This window comes from Sus scrofa, chromosome 2, assembly GCF_000003025.6.
Source record: "Sus scrofa isolate TJ Tabasco breed Duroc chromosome 2, Sscrofa11.1, whole genome shotgun sequence".
Taxonomy (NCBI): Eukaryota; Metazoa; Chordata; class Mammalia; order Artiodactyla; family Suidae; genus Sus; species Sus scrofa.
The window spans coordinates 77,293,251-77,309,166 of record NC_010444.4 but is presented as its reverse complement, the minus strand read 5'-3'; the positions used below and the strand labels follow the sequence as shown (position 1 = coordinate 77,309,166).

At 57.7% G+C, this 15,916-nt stretch overlaps 1 protein-coding gene across 1 annotated transcript in view; it reads right to left on the bottom strand.

Moving 5' to 3' along the window:
* The window catches only part of SBNO2 (strawberry notch homolog 2), a 42,313-nt gene that overhangs the window by 11,205 nt on the left and 15,192 nt on the right, over positions 1 to 15,916 (bottom strand). Inside the window, 7 exon segments of the mRNA XM_021084268.1 lie at positions 66 to 209; positions 305 to 395; positions 475 to 608; positions 719 to 873; positions 1,252 to 1,348; positions 1,616 to 1,699; positions 4,409 to 4,570. Coding sequence (XP_020939927.1) covers positions 66 to 209; positions 305 to 395; positions 475 to 608; positions 719 to 873; positions 1,252 to 1,348; positions 1,616 to 1,699; positions 4,409 to 4,570 — 867 coding nt within the window.

The following is a 15,916-nucleotide window of genomic DNA, read 5'->3' as shown; positions in this document are numbered from 1 at the left end:
CCCTGTCCCTCCACAACCCTTCCCCCGCCCCGCCCCCGCCCACGCCTCGCCCCAGGTCAGGATACCACGCCATCGAAGGCCTCCCCGCACCACTCCAGTATCTGCCGGATGCGCGTACGGTGCTGCCCGCCAGCTTGGCTCTCCCCGATCAGGGCGGAGTAGGTGGCGAAGAGGACGCCCTCTGAGGTAGTGTTGTCGCCATACTTGATCTGGGGAAAGGAGCAGGCATTGGTGCGAGTGGTGTCTTGGCCATGCCGGGCCTCTGGGACCCCCACCAGGGCTGGGTGGGCTGTGGTCCACCTACCTTGCTCAGCGCATGCACCGCGATGCCAGAGGCAGCGATGTCCCTTAGGTCTCGCTCCGCGTCATACTTGAGATCATTAGAGACGCTGAACCTGGGGATGTGGGCCAGTAGGCGTCAGGAACCCCCTCCTCACCTTCCAGTGCGCCCGCACTCAAAGGGGGGACACTCACCACAAGGCCTTCTTCCTGCCCCGAAGGTAGTTCTCCAGGATGATGCCAGCCACAGTGCGGCCCTTGCCCACGCCCGCGCCATCCCCGATTAGGAACCCCGCGCGCTGCCCGCCTGGGAGAAGGACCTCGTGTTGCTGTGGGGGTCGGGGAGAAGACAGGGAAGTCAGCAGGCTGCAGAGTCAGGGTGGGAACTGAGACTCCCTCCCACACCCGACGCGAACCCGATGGGAGCCCCCGGGATCACCTGGCAGGCGTAGGTGATGGCCTCCAGCTGCAGGGCAGAAAGAGCCCCGCTGTCCGAGGTGGGCAGAGCTAGGGTGTAAGTGATATCTGGCGGCGGGACACTGGACAGCGTGCTGGTCTCCACTACACGGTCCGGGTGCTGCTTCCCAATCTTGGCTGGAGGGGCGTGGCGAGGGGCAGGTCAGGGGCGTGGCCAGGGCCTAAGGGAGGTCTGCCTGAGGCCAGGATGGGCGGGGCACTCTCCCAGAAGAGGAGGGCCCCATCATGCACTAAGATCCCTAACCCCCGCCCCCACGGGTGTGGAAGAAGGCAGCCTGCCCCTCCACGGCAACCTCCATCTCCGGTTTTGTGCTCATCTCTTGATTTTGCACCAAATGAAGATTACAACCTGATTACAGAACTGCCCCTCTACAGACCGCCTACAGCTCCCACACCTGCCTTGGTGGTTTAAGGGACCTGGGACCTTCAGGAACCCAGTGCCCCTGGGGCTGTGCAGCCCAGAGGTCGCCTGCTGGGCGTCGCCAGGATACTCACACTTGGAAGGCACGTAGTCTGCATAGGTCTCCGCGTGGCCCAGTTCCTCTGCCTCATCCTCCTCAGCCTCTTCCTCCTCCTCGGGCTGACTCTGAGACTGATGGCCAGGTGTTGTCATGCTGGAGCTGATCCTGTCCCCTGCATCCCCTCAGCACACCAGCGTCCCCACCAAGGCAGGGGCCTGGACCGCCCCACACAGCATGGTCCCTTCCTGGCACCTCAGCTTCCCTGCCCATGGTCCCCAGTGGGCAGACTATGCTTCTAACCTAGCACAGGGCTTGGCACACAGCAGATGCCTGAGTGTGAGGGGCCCTCCCTAGTTCCCAGGATGGGAGGGTGGCTATAGGGAAGAGGCCTGGCTCACCTGGTAGCTGACGAGAAGCGGGGTGCTGGGTAGGGAGGATACGGGGTCCTCAAGGCCTGTAAATGGCCCACTGGGCAGGAACAGCTGGAGGGAAGAGTGGACATGAGCCTCAGGCCAGATGTGGGGCAGAAGTGCCTGGAGGGGCCCCAGCCCCCAGTGGGGGCTCGCCTCGCTGTCCTTAAGCCCTTCAGCTGGCCACTGGCCTCCCCTGCTGCCTGCCTACTTGGATTTGGTAGATAAATAAGGGATGCATGAAGTATTAGATAAATAAGTACTAGGAATGCAACGTACAACTTGGTAAGTATAACTAACACTGCTGAACATTATATGTGAAAGTAGTTAAGAGAGTAAATCCTAGAAGTTCATGTCATAAGTAAAAAAAAAAATTTTTTTTTTTGTCTTTTTGCCTTTTCTAGGGCCACTCTCGCGGCATATGGAGGTTCCCAGGCTAAGGGTCTAATCGGAGCTGTAGCCGCCGGCCTACACCAGAGCCACAGCAACGCCAGATCCGAGCCGCATCTGCAACCTGCACCACAGTTCACAGCAACACTGGATCCTTTAACCCACTGAGCGAGGCCAGGGATCGAACCCGCAACCTCATGGTTCCTAGTCAGATTCGTTAACCACTGCACCACAACGGGAACTCCTAAAAAATATTTTTCTATTTGTTTTCTCTCTTTTAATGGCCACGATGTGACAAATGGAAGTTCCCAGGCCAGTGAATGAATCTGAGCCAGTGAATGAATCTGAGCTACAACCTACACCACAACTGCAGCAACACTGGATCCTTTAACCCACTGCAATGGGCCAGGGATCAAACAGGCCTTTACAGCAATCCGAGCTGCTGCAGTTGGATCCTTAACCCATTGCACTACAGTGGAGACTCCTGTTTTTCTATTTCTTTTTCTTCTTCTTCTTCTTCTTTTTTTTTTTTTTTTTTGGTTTTTAGGGCTGTACATGCGGCACGTGGGGGTTCCTAGCCTACGGGTGGAATTGGAGCTACAGCTGCTGGCCTATGCCACAGCCACAGCAATGCAGGGATCTGAGCCGTGTCTGTGACCTAAACCACAGTTCATGGCAACGCCAGATCCTTAATCCACTGAGCGAGGCCAGGGATTGAACCTGCGTCCTCATGTCTGGTTTGTTACCACTGTGCCACAACAGGAAGTCCTTTCTATTCCTCTAATTTTGTATCTTTTTTTTTTTTTTTTTTTTTTTTTTTTTGGCTAGGTCCGTGGCAATCGAAGTTCCTGGGCCAGGGACTGAACCTGGTCCACAGCAGTGACAATGCCAGTTCCTTGACACGCTCCAGGGAACTCCATTAATTTTGCATCTTGTATGAGATGATGTATGCTCACTGACTTAGTGTGGGCATCCTTTCATGACGTGCGTATATCACATTGTCATGCTGCACACCTTAAACTTACAGTGTTTCACATCGGTTATATCTCAGTAAAACTAGAAGGAAAAAAACATGGCCAAGGTTTTTTAAAAATGAAAAATAAAATTACAGGGAGGTCAGAAACCTATTCTTAATTTCCTTTTTTTTTAATTAACAAAAACAAACAAACAGCCATGGGCCCAGGTTCCTGGAAGGCTGAGTCAGGTTCCCGAGGGCGGGCTGTCAGGCTGGCCACAGCACAGCAGCCAGGCAGGACGTGGGATTTCAGCTGCCCTCCTATTGCTGCCTTACCTTACCTCATGCTGCCCTGCAGGTAGGCAGGGACAGGCCCACTGTGCCTGCTCTGGCACTTCCCATCCTCCCACCAGCCTCATCCTGGCCCTCCCTGGCCCCTCTGTTCCCATGAGTGGCCGCAGGCCTGGGGGTGTCCCAGCCCAGCTGCCCCCAAAGGCACGGGTGCCCCAGCCACACTGCCCAAGCTTGCCTCTTGAAGCTGTGAAGCAGGTTCAGGCTCCCAAAGGCTAGGAGCTGCTCTCCTGGCAGAGGACCCTGGATAGAGGCATGGGCTCCCCAGTCCTCGCAGGATGCCCCTGCTGCCCAGTTCAGGGAAGGTGCTAGAGTCTGGCCTGGCATACCCAGAGTCCCTGGTCACCTGTGACCTCTCCAGGCTGGCCTCTCCTTGTCCCGGGCCTAGCCACCTCCTGTGTTCCAGCCACCTCCTACATCCTGACCCCGCACCTCCCCCATCTGTGTCCTTCATGAGATACTGCACAGATGCTGCTCCTCCCCCAGTGCTGCAGCCCTGGCAAAAAGCTGGCCAGGGGTTGCTCGCCACACTGGGAAGGAGGTCCATGCCATCACTATCCCCACCAGGCCTTGAGATTCACTCCAAGGGGCTTGTTCCTACCACAGGATCTTTGCACATGTGCTGTTCCCTCCACTTGGCCTGGCCAATGCCTCCTCCTCCAAGTCTCAGCCCTGCCCACCCGGCTCTATTCCATCATGTGACTACATTCCTTGAGGGTGTTCACTCAGCACTGAGGACATTCGGGGTAGGGGGGGCGCCCTACACTCAGGGGGCCCTTGCCTGGGCAGGGAGCGTGGGGCAGAATCACTAGAGTGAGAACCAGTCTGGGAACTTGCTTTCCTCTTACCTCCTGGTAAACCCATCTCCCCAGAAGGCAGGGGCCCTGGGGTCCAGCACAGAGCAGGGTGTGGAGAATGAGCCATGGAGGAAGTTGGGGGGTAGCATTGATGGGACACCTGGTGCTGGAGTTCCCCCGCCCCCCCGCAGAGCCTGCATCATCTGACCCCACGGGAAACATGTGCTCTCTCATGCAATGGCCTCCTCTGCATCTGAACAACCGAGGGCAGGCTAGGGGCACACTGACCTTGTCGTGGGCGGAGGGGCCGGTGCTCACATCCCAGATGGTGGGCACCTGGCTGAGGCTGTCAGCAGGCAGGAAGTCGGGCGTGTCTGCGATGTCCGAGAGGGAGTCCACAGACGAGGAGAAGATGGAGGCATTGGAGAGGTCGTCGAGGTACGAAGGGTCCTAGAAGACAGGCTGGGTAAGGGGCAGTGGGGACATCCATGGGCGGAGCTACGGGGCCAGCCACACAGTGACACTGCTCAGCCGTGATGAGAAGAGAAGCCCCAACACTCGCTACCACGTGAATGGACCTTGTGACCACGATGCTCAGTGAGAGAAGCAGACATAGAAGGACACACAGTGTGGGATTCCATGGATGGGAAATGTCCGGAACAGACACATCCACAGACACAGAGAGAGAGCGGGCTCCTGGTTGTCAGGGGCTGGGGGGGGCGCTGTTGATGCTCATGGGAATGGGGCTTCTTTTGGGGGTGATGGGAATGTTCTGAAACTAGATATGGGGGATAGAAGTTGCATGAATCTGTGAATGTACTGAAAACACTGAATTACCCATTTCAAACAGGTCGATTGTACAATATATAAATTATATCAATAAAGCTGTTTTTTTTTAAAAAAGAGTTCCACTGTGGCACAATGGGATCTGCAATGTCTCTGCAGTGCCTGGATGTAGGTTCAATTCCTGGCCCAGCGCAGCAGGGTAAAGGATCTGACATAGCTGAAGCTGCAGCATAGGTCACAACTACCACTGTGACCTAATCCCTGGCTGAGAATGCCATGTGTTAAGGGGTGGCCAAAAAAGGAAGAAAAAAAAAAAAAAGCAGAGGTGAGAGAAGCCAGACCCCACAGGCTATGTACTAGACTCTATCTTGGTGACACTGGGGTAAGGGGAGAGGCATCCCATGCCTTCCCTGGCCCATCCCCATGGAGGAGGTGACACCACTGTATGGATGTCAGGATTCAGGGACCCCCACACTTTGGAAGCCAGCTGTGGAGGTTATACACTTTAGAAACCTAAATTTAAAGGAAATTAGGTGCAGCACCGGCCGGGGCGGGGGGCACCTGGGTGTGCCTGGCTTCTGCTGGGCATGGGGACCAGTGGAACCAGCTCCTTGGGCCTCCTAGACCAGAGGCCCTGCAACAACCCGTAGCTGGGGAAGGTGCAGGCCCCGTCCACCTCCCTTAGCCCCTTGAGTCCTAGATGGGGGGTAGCTCTTGGCTGACCAGCCCCCAGGGAGGGAGCCCCCTGAGCCTGCCTGCCATGGGTGGAGCCAGTCCAGCAGCAGCTGCAGAGGGCCCATTATGCTGACATTTGGCCCCAAGGCATTTCAGGCCTGTCAGTGGGACCATTTCCTGAGTAGGGCAGGGGCCATGGAGGAGGGAGGGCTGCCCCCTAGGAGCCCCGCCCTGCTCACACAGCTTGGCTCACCAGGGCTGTTGGGTACTTCGTCAGGAAGACTAGGTGGAGGGTGCATCTGTTCCACTAACCCTGGGGGACTCTGCGGAGGGACACCTGGGTCTGGAGGCCATGGCCAAGCTGGCTTCTGGGGGTGGAGGGCAGCATTCCCGGGGCCTTGGTCACTGAGACCTAGTGTTCAGCCAGTGCTCGGCCCTGCCCCACGCCCCTGCAGGGGCCGTGTTTCTGGGGCTCCCTCCCGCAGTGATCTGCATGGGAATCAGCCTGCACTCCTTGGGGTGGGGGGACCTCCAGGTGGCACTGTCCAGCTTCCTGAGGACTCTGAGCTCAGGCGCTGGCACAAGTACAGTCCCAAATAGGCAGGCTGGTGGCTACACTGCTAGGGGACAGCAGCCTGGCAGGAAGGGGTGGGGCAGGGGTGGCAAGATCCACCCAGAGGCCTCCTTATAGGTGGCTGGATGCTGATCTCAGTCTGTCCATCTACTGGATGGGGTTGGTCCTTACTGCCTGGGGTCAGGGTACTTGGTGATGTCAGCTGCTATGAGGTTGGAGACCCTGTGTGAACGCCTCTCACTACCCAGGGTGCCCTGGCTCTGGCAGTGCCCAAGGACAACACTTTGCCCACCAGGCCTCTTCTGGCCCCAGCCACCTGCCATGCCCAGCCTGGACCGTGGAAGGATGCAGACTCCAGCTTCCTCTTACTGTCTCCCCGGCTAGGAGGCACATAGCGTCCACTAGGACTAGTGCAGGCACGGGCAGCAACCTGGGAAGGTTAATGAAAGCCCTGAGCTGCAGGACAGAAGCTGGGGAGGCCAATCTCAGGAGCGCAAACAGGCCCTTGTGACACCCCCTGGAGCACCTGGCAACTCACACAAGAGACTGGTGACCCCACAGACTAGAGCACACATCTTGGGGGAAATAGAGGCGGTAGCAGCAGGCCTGGCCCTATGGACCCTGAAGCCAGCTCCTGCCCCATCTCGGTCAGCTGGGGTCACAGGTGGCCCTTCCTGAGTCTGGTGGGCAGTGCCAGGGAAGGCTGGGCTGCAGAAGCTGGACATCTAGTCCCCGTGAAGCAGCAGGGCTCAGAGGTCCCCAGAGACTCCACGGGTTGCCTGGGGTGGGATCTGGACACCTGCAGAACTGGCTGTCTCAGCTATAACCCCGCTGGGACCACATCTGAGTTATGGCCCTTCCAGCTGGTGCCACCCAGCCTGGCCCCTGGTCAGGGTAATGATGGTCCAGGGCCATCAACCACCCACCCTGGCGCTCTGAGATGGCCCTGCTTCCCGGAGGCAAAACAATCACGGAGCAGTGGGCAGGGAGGACCTCGGGGGTGCTCAGGGGACCCCACCCCGCTGCTAGGGCTGTGCACAGAGACTCCTGCCCAGGACAGCAAGGAAGGAGCCAGTGAGGAACCAGACCAAAGACAGAAGCAGGGACCTCTGGTGTGATGACAGGTGACAAGGGCGCCGCCCCAAGGTCCTCCCACCCCCCCTCAACCCATCACCCCAGTGCAATCTGAGAAAACCCTGACACACCCAGCCTGACAACGCCCAGCAGGACCCCCAGCCCAGGTGCCTCTCAAGGGGAGATGGTGAGACTGTCACACCCTGGGGGCGGGGTGGGGGGGTGGACACTGGGTGTCACAGAGGTCCTGGGGCAAAGAGGACTCTGATTAAGGATGACATTTCAACACTGGCGGGCGAGTCAGCTGGGACACATGTGGTGCTAAGGTGGGTGTGAATGACAGGGACTGGTTGTGGGACCCACAGCAACTGTTTCCCAGCCAATCTGTAAATCTGAAACTGTCCTAAAAAATAGTTATTAATTAAGAAAGTGGGCGCTCTCCCCCTACTCTGTGGAGGCTGCCTCCACCAGGGGCCCAGAGAGCAACGACATCATCTGGGGACCCTGGATCCTGGGGCACAAAAGGAGGCGGGGCCCCACTTGGGTCGCCAGGGGTGAAGGTGCAGTTCCGAGGGGTCCCTCCCCCTCCATCCCTGTGCCAGGTGGGTAGCTAGACAGTAGTCAGAGTGGACTCCTCCCTGGTGGTCTCCACACACACTGGAAGCAGACGCCCAGCAGCCACCAGCAGACCTCCCAGATGACCCGAACCCAGATTCTCCCTCCCAGGGCCTGGTCAGGTCAGTGCCACAGCTCCTGGGGCCCCACCAGCCTGCTACCCTCCAGCCTGTGTCCACTCCATTCTCAGCCTCACCTCCCACCCTACGTCCCCACCTGGAGCCCTTCCTGGACCCTAGGCCCATCTGTCTATCCACTGCAGCCCCCAGGTGGGGAGCTGGCTGGTTGCCATGACAGTTGGGGAGTAAACAGGGTCACCTGCTGTGGTTACTGTCTCCCCAGCATTTCAGGGACCTGGACCAGTGAGGAGCCCACAGGACCCACACAGTGACACCCCCACTGCCCCCTGCCCCACAGTCCAGTGGGATGGGACAGGCCAGCCCCCAAGCACGACCTGGCTCTGGGCCCGCCCCCTGGAGTCTGCTCAGCACCCCGCCAGCCAGAGAAGGACCCACACACCCTTCAGAGACTGGTCCTTTCACTGGCCCATGGCAGGGGCCCCAAGGAGGGGACGAGAGACGGAGGGAAGGGGACTGTTTCTACCTGTCCAATCAGAGCCCATCTCGAACCATGCCCCACAGAGCTACTGCTCATACTCCCAGGACACTTGGAGCCCTGGAGACCCCAGGTGGGACGGCTCCCAGCCTCCAACAGCCCCTCCTGCCTGCCCTCCCTGGCTGTCCCGCAAGCCCCCAGTCCGCTCATCCCACATGGCTCTGCTTGGAAAACTCCAGCGGACTGGCTCTTGCTGCCAAAAAAGCAGGAGTAGCAGGCTGGGGGAGGGGGCCTCCGGGAGCCCGGTGTTCCCGGCAGTTCCCACGACCAGGATCCCGCCCTCCCAGCCCGTCCTCCCTCGGAGCAGGAGCCCAGGGTTACCTTGCTGAGAGCTGCAAACTGCAGCCAGAATCGCAGCTGGGACATGGTGGCCAACGCCAGGTCCCTGGAAGGCGGCGGGAGCAGCTCCCGCATGACCGCGGTGCTCAGCCCGGCTGCATTTGCATGTTGGTTTAGTCACTGCCGGCGCCTACTTCCCCTAAGGCCGCTGACTTTCAGGAAATGATGCCTGCCTGGTAAGTCAGGACGCTTCCTGGCAGAGCGCTGAGAATTACTGAACGGGGCGGAATCTAGCCACAGACGGCTGTCAACAAGGCCCGCCCGCTGCCCGCCAGGTCGCACCCTGCCCGCCCCAGGGGGCCCTCGGCTGAGGCCAGGCCCCTCTGTGGGTCCAGACAGAATGTGGGGGTGGGGGAGGACAGCTGGGATGCCCAGACAGACCCCTCCTGGCCCTGGCCTCAGTTTCCCCAGACCATGAGCGCTGGATACTGTTCCAACCAAACCCTTTGCTGAGCTGGCCTGACAGGGACTGTAGCTGCCCCTGGGATGCCTACAGCAAGCAGTGACTCAGCGGGGGTACAGGCCTACACTTCACAGAAGGAAACAGAGGCCGGGCCAGCCCCTCCAGGCCCCCCATGCCCTCCCAGGTCTGTCAGCCCCTTAGCCTATACCTGGGGCCGTCGCTACAGTTCCAGAGGCCCTGGAACCTGCCTCCAGCACCTCACCGGGGTCAGCCAAGGGCCTCTGCCCATGCTGGGGGCCCCTGGGACCCTCCCCTCCTCCAGTCCTGGAAAGGGTTTGGCTGCCCCAAAAGCCTGTTCCTCCCCCGCCCATCCTCCTCCCGCAGCCTACCACAGAGGGCGGGATAGTAGGGGGCACAAATCCCTTAAGGCCAGGTGCCCTGTCCTGGATTGCTTCTTTTTTTGGCTGCACCCTTGACATGTAAAAGTTCCAGAGCCAAAGATTAAACCTGTGCCATGGCAGCAACCCGAGCCACTGTGGTGACAACACTGGATCCTTAACCCACTGAGCCACCAGGGAACTCCCAAGGCTGTTTCTTTAGACCACCCACCTCATGGGATGGTTCTATGACACTGGTGGCCAAGAGGAGGGAATACCTGCTCTGCTTGGTGCCTTGGGTCTCCCTGCCAGGGGCAGGGAGACCTCAGCCCACGCAGCAGCACCTGGCCCGGTCTCCGGCCCATAGCTGGGGTGGGGCTAGGGGGGCACAGGGCCCTGAGGCTACCACTAAGGGGGAAAACATGTACCAATGGCAGCAAGCAGAGAAAGGACACACAACTGCAAAATGCAAACTGAAACCAGCAGGACATACTTCACAGCCGCCCAGAAAACTGGACACACGAAGCTTACAGTGAGCAGTGTGGGGAGAAGGCGGAACGACTGGAGCCCAACCCGGCAGATGAGGCAATGAAACGGGGCAGCGTCCTTGGAAAACGTCACTACCACAACCCTGCGATTCCACCACCAGATTCCTCATGGAAACCTGCACATGCACATCCACAGCAGCCAAAAGGTGGACACAACCCCACTGTCCAACAATGGATGATGGATAAACAGTGTGGCCCCTCTACACACAGGAGCACTGCTCGGCCATGAAAGGGAGAGAAGCACCGACACTCCTACCTCGTGGACAGACCTGGAGACCATGACGCTCAGTGAGAGAAGCAGACACAGAAGGACACAGAGTGTGGGATTCCATGGATGGGAAACGTCCAGAACAGGCACATCCACAGACACAGAGGATGGTTGTTAGAGACAGAGAGTGGTTGTCAGGGGCTGGGGTAATTGCTGATCGGGACAGGGCTGCACTTTGGGGTGATGGAATGTTCTGGAATTACATAAAGGTGGTAGTTGCACAACTCTGTGAATATACTTTAGAATATACTTTTTTTTGGTAGCATCTGTGGCATATCAAAGTTCCGGGCTAGGAATTGAACCCATGCCACAGCAGCTACTCAAGCTGCTGCAGTGACAGCACCAGATCCTTAACCCTGTGTACCATGAGGGCACTCCTTAGAAGGATGAATTTTTTTTCCTGCTTTTTAAGGCCGCACCCACAGCATATGGAGGTTCCCAGGCTAGGGGTCAAATTGGAACTACAGCTGCTGCCTACAGCACAGCCACAGCAATGCAGAATCCAAACCATATCCACGACTTAACACCACAGCTTGCAGCAATGCTGGATCCTTAACCCACTATTTGAGGCCAGGGATTAAACCCACATCCTCAGAGAGACAACATAAGTGAGGCTGAGCCACCACAGGAACTCCAGAAGGATGAATTTTTTTTTTTTTTTTTGAGAAGGATGAAATTTTTTTTTTTTTTTGTCTTTTTTTTTCGCCTCTTCTAGAGCCGCTTTCCGCAGCATATGGAGGTTCCCAGGCTAGGGGTCCAATTGGAGCTGTAGCTGCCGGCCTACACCAGAGCCACAGCAACTCGGGATCTGAGCCGTGTCTGCAACCTACACCACAGCTCATGGCAACGCCGGATACTTAACCCACTGAGCAAGGCCAGGGATCAAACCCGCAACCTCATGGTTCCTAGTCGGATTCATTAACCACTATGCCACGACGGGAACTCCATGAGAAGGATGAATTTTAAGATTTGTGAATTTTGTCTCAATTTTAAAAAGAATTACTGGGAAACAAGTGAAAAGAGGACACGAAGTGCATGCACAAGCTTTCTATCACTAGATCTAACTGGCATGAATTGTCAGGCAACAGCTGTTTCTAACCTCAGATTCTCTGTCCATGCATTGTCCCCACATGGCCAGTCATCCCTCTCTGGCCAGCATGTCCCAGTTGTGGGGCCCCCAGGCTGCCCTGGGCTGGGCAGCAAGGGGCGGGGCAGTTCCCCCATCCAACCGCCGCCTGTTCCTCCTGCATCTGGTGACCCGCCTTCCCCGCACGCACAAGGGATTAGATGCCCACTGCCACAGATCGCAGAGAGCTGGTGCACGGGCAGCCGCAAAGGAAAGGGGCCAGGGTGGCCAGTGGAAGGGGAAAAGGCTGGGAGGGCACTGAAGCTGCCCCTCAGAACACCTCGTTACCAGAATGCTCGTGTTGAGGACTCAACTGTGGCCCCAAAGGATAGGCTCAAGTCCTGACCCTGTACCTGTGAGGGGAGTGCCTCTGGAAGTGGGGTCCCTGCAGGTGCAATTAACTGAGGGAGGGTCACACTGGAGCAGAGGACCCAATGCCACAGCTGGTTCCCTTACAAAAAAGAGGGGATCTGGACAAGGACGCAGAGGATGAAGACAGAGGCAGAGATGGGGTGAGGAGGCTGCCAGCCCAGGACACTGGGGGTATGGAGTTAGGAGAGGCAGGACGGACCCTCCCCGGAGTTCCCAGGGGAGTGTGGTCCTGCTGCGCCCTGACCTCGGCAGAGACCACGGAGTGGGGGTCCTTGGCCATGGCCCATGGGAACCACTAGGCCTCCTGAGACAAGCAGCCTTGAGTTCGCTCTCTGCCAATGCCAGGAACTGCTGGGCGCCGGCTGGCAGGGTGGGCCAAGACCTCTGATCCTGGAGAGATCCATTTGCAGAGCAGTCGATGCTGCCCGCCAGCCCCCTCCGCGTGGGGAGCTGCTGAGAGTTTGCAAAGCACTTCTCTGAGCTGTGACCTCATCCTGCTTCCCAGAAGCCTGGGCTGGCAGATGGAAAGTGTCCTCAGGACGTAGGGCCCACCTGAGACACCTGCAGGGACCCTCAGGGCGGATGTCTGCCCTACAGACTGTGTGGTGGGGGGCTCACTGCACGGGAAAGAGCCCTCCCAGGGCCCAGCTGAGATGCTGGGGTCCAGGCAGTCTTGGGAAGAGGGGTGAGGGCAGCACCTGATCCTGGGAAGGACTGGGGGTTGGGGGAGCTAGGCATTGGAGAGTTAGCAAAGAAGGGTGGGAAAGCCAGCCCTGAATCCAGCACCCCAGAGAGACCAGGGTAGAGAGCATTGACAGGAGGCCCTAGAAGGGCAGGGGCAGAGAGGGCTGGAGGCACACCTCACCCCCATTCCTCACCCCAACAAGGCCCCAGTAGGTTAAGGATCTGGAGCTGTCTCTGCAGCAGTACGGGTTTGATCCTTGGCCTGGAAACGTCCATATGCCTTGGGTGCAGCCAAAAAAAAAAAAAAAATTCCCTGAATAAGATTGAGCTACAGTGGAACACAGGTCAGTGCTAAAATCTACACATACATGTTCACACTGGAATGATTCACAGCAGCCATAAGGTGGAAATGACCCAAATGTCCACTGATGGACAGACACATAAACTTACATGCCCTCCACACATGGGAGCATCACTCGGCCATGAAAAGGAGAGAAGCACTGATACTCGCTACCACACTGACCTTGGGACCATGAAGCTCAGTGAGAGAAGCAAACACAGAAGGACATACAGTGTGTGATTCCATGGCTGGGAAACGTCCAGAACAGATGCATCCAGACACAAGAGAATGTGTTCCTGGTTGTTGGGGCTGGGGTGGGGAGGGGATAGGACTGACGGCTCAAGGGGATGGACTTCTTTTTGGGGAGATGGAATGTTCTGGAATTAGAGGCGATGGCTGCACAACTGCGAATGAACTAAAACTGCTAACTCATATGAAATGCAAATCATATTTCAATTGAAAGTTAAAGGATGAAAGACCAGCCACATGCCCTCCCCACCTCCAGCGCATCCTGGGGTAGGAGATCACACGTGGGCCCCTCAGCAAGGGGTGTAGGAGCTTCAGTGGCTCTGTGCTAACTTGAAGGCAGAAAGGAGAGGACAGTGGGCAGTAGAGGGACCCGGTGGACGCTGCCCTGTCATGGGTCAAGGTCAACCCATCAGCAAGATGCATGGACTCAGGGCCTGGGAGGAGGTGCGCCATGAATGTGGGTCTCCTGCAGAAGATGCAGACCCCTCAGCGTGGGCTCCGGCAAGGCAGCCTGCACAGAACTGGATGGTTCTTCTCAGAGCCTCAGTGCACCTCTGGGAGCACAAGTGTGGTCAGCCATGCTGCTCCAGGGCTAGTTTCTGCCTCGTGACGCTGGCCTCAGTCAGTTACGTAAGGTGTTATATATATATATCGTGCAGGGAACTGGATGAGTGAGGGTGCTCAGGAATTCTTGGTAGCATTTATCCAGCTTTTCTGTAAACCTAAAATATTCTGAAGTTTGTTTGGTCACAAAAACCTTCAAACATACAGAAGGGAGCGTCAGAGGTAAAATTTCCAGATAACTTCCGGGTACATTTAGTCTCCCACCCTGGAACCCGGGCCCCCAGGCTCTGGGTGGGCTCCATGGGGGCCCAGTCTGACTTCTGGCTTGTGTGCGGCCCCCAGAGAACTGCTCCACACCCCAAAGTCAAGTGGGGGAGCTTTTTCCTCAGAGGCAGCAAGAGTCGCACAAGTCATCACTTTCCTCTTTGCTTTGGCTGCTAGGAAACTTGGGGCTCGTTACCAGGAGGTATGTTAAGGCCTGGGGGGTTATATTCACTTCCTGCCCCCAGCCCTGCATTCTCCATTCCAATTCCTTCTGATGCATGAACAGGAGTGAAGAGTGTGCCATGGGTCACACAAGGGCTTCACCCGGAGTATTTCCTCTCGCTGTTGTAATGAACTATCTCAAACTTCTCAGCTTAAAACAACACACATTTATTACTTCATGGTGCTGGAGAACATAAGTCTTAAATGGGCTGACAGAGCCGGTTCCTTCTGGAGGCTCCAGGGGAGAGTCGTTTCCTCCTTTTCCAGCTTCTGGAGGCACCACATCCCTGGCCTGCAGCCCCTTCCTCCATCCTCACAGCCAGCAGCGGCGGCATCTCCCGTCTCTCTGCCTCTGACCCTCCCGCCTCCCTCTTATGAGGACCTGGTGATGACACTGGGCCCCTGGGGAATCCAGAACCATCCCCATCCCAGGGGCCTTCACTTAACCCCACCTGCAAAGTCCCTTTGACATAGGAGGTGACACATCCCAAGTCCCAGGACCAGGAGGAGGACATCTTCAGGGCTGTCCCTGTGCCGGCCACTGTGTGATGTCACTTAATCTGAGCCAGGAGCAAAGGGCATCTGTGGAGGACCCAGTGGGTAGGGCTGAGCTGTGAGGAGCCTCGAATGCCAGACTCGCTGTGGACTGGGCTTTTTCTTGGCGTTGAGGCCCAGGGGTCCGGGGGGAGGTGGGGAGGCTGCCTACAAGGCCTCGGAACCCTTCATCCTGGCTGAGCTGTGTTCTCACATCTGTCTGATCCCACAGTTGGCACTGGAGTAAGATTTCATTTGAAGACATTTTGCTGCTTAACGGGGATCTGGATCCAGGTGGTCCCCCGCAAGGCCAGATGGAGGGTGGGCTAGGCTGTGGCTGCACTCAGCAGGTGCTCAGTGGACCACCCGTGGGGCAGGCATGGTGATCTCCAGGGAGGGGAGCCCTGGGCAGGCTGAGAAGCTGGCATGGCTCCCCAAGGGATTCTCGGCTTGAAAACCAAGTGGATTACTGGCAGAGACAGGAGGTGGTGGGAGCAGATGAATGGGGGGTTGCAAGGTCAGGTGGGAAGCCACAGGGCTGGGACAGCCCCCAAAGGCTTCCGCTGACCCTGGACTTGACACGTTCCAGGCCTTACCTGTCCAGCAGGGGTCACCCCAAGCAGGGGAGTAAGTCTGGATGCAGACTCATGCCTAGGACACGGTGGACAGGAGCCAGTCAGCTGCCAGCCCCCGAGAAGAGCCCACGCCCAGGTGAGAGGCCATCAGCTGGGTGCCCTGGGAGGCTGAACTGCCCACCCCATGGCCTTCCTCTCCTGGTCAAGGGTATCCTCACACTGGCAGCAGCAGGCAGAGGAAAGCACGAATGCTTCCATAAAGTCTGTGTCCACTGGCCTCTTGTCCCCACACCATGGCCCTCACTCAGGGGACTCAGGGCTTCCGAGGGGCAGACTGTTCTGCTCCCATGGCCCCAAGGCATGGCCGAGACTCCTCCTGGGCGGTCAAAAGGTCACAGTCACAGACGGGTCTCTCTGACAATAGACACATCTGGCCCTCAGGACAGACTCTAGGCTTGGTGGGGCTATGCTTCCCCTGGGCTCCAAGGGTCCTCCCTGCCTCCCGCAGCCCCCCGCCTCCCTGCACCCACATCTGTGTCTCCACTTTTCCATCCCTGCAGGGACTCTCAGTGGCCTGAGCGCCGCCCTAACC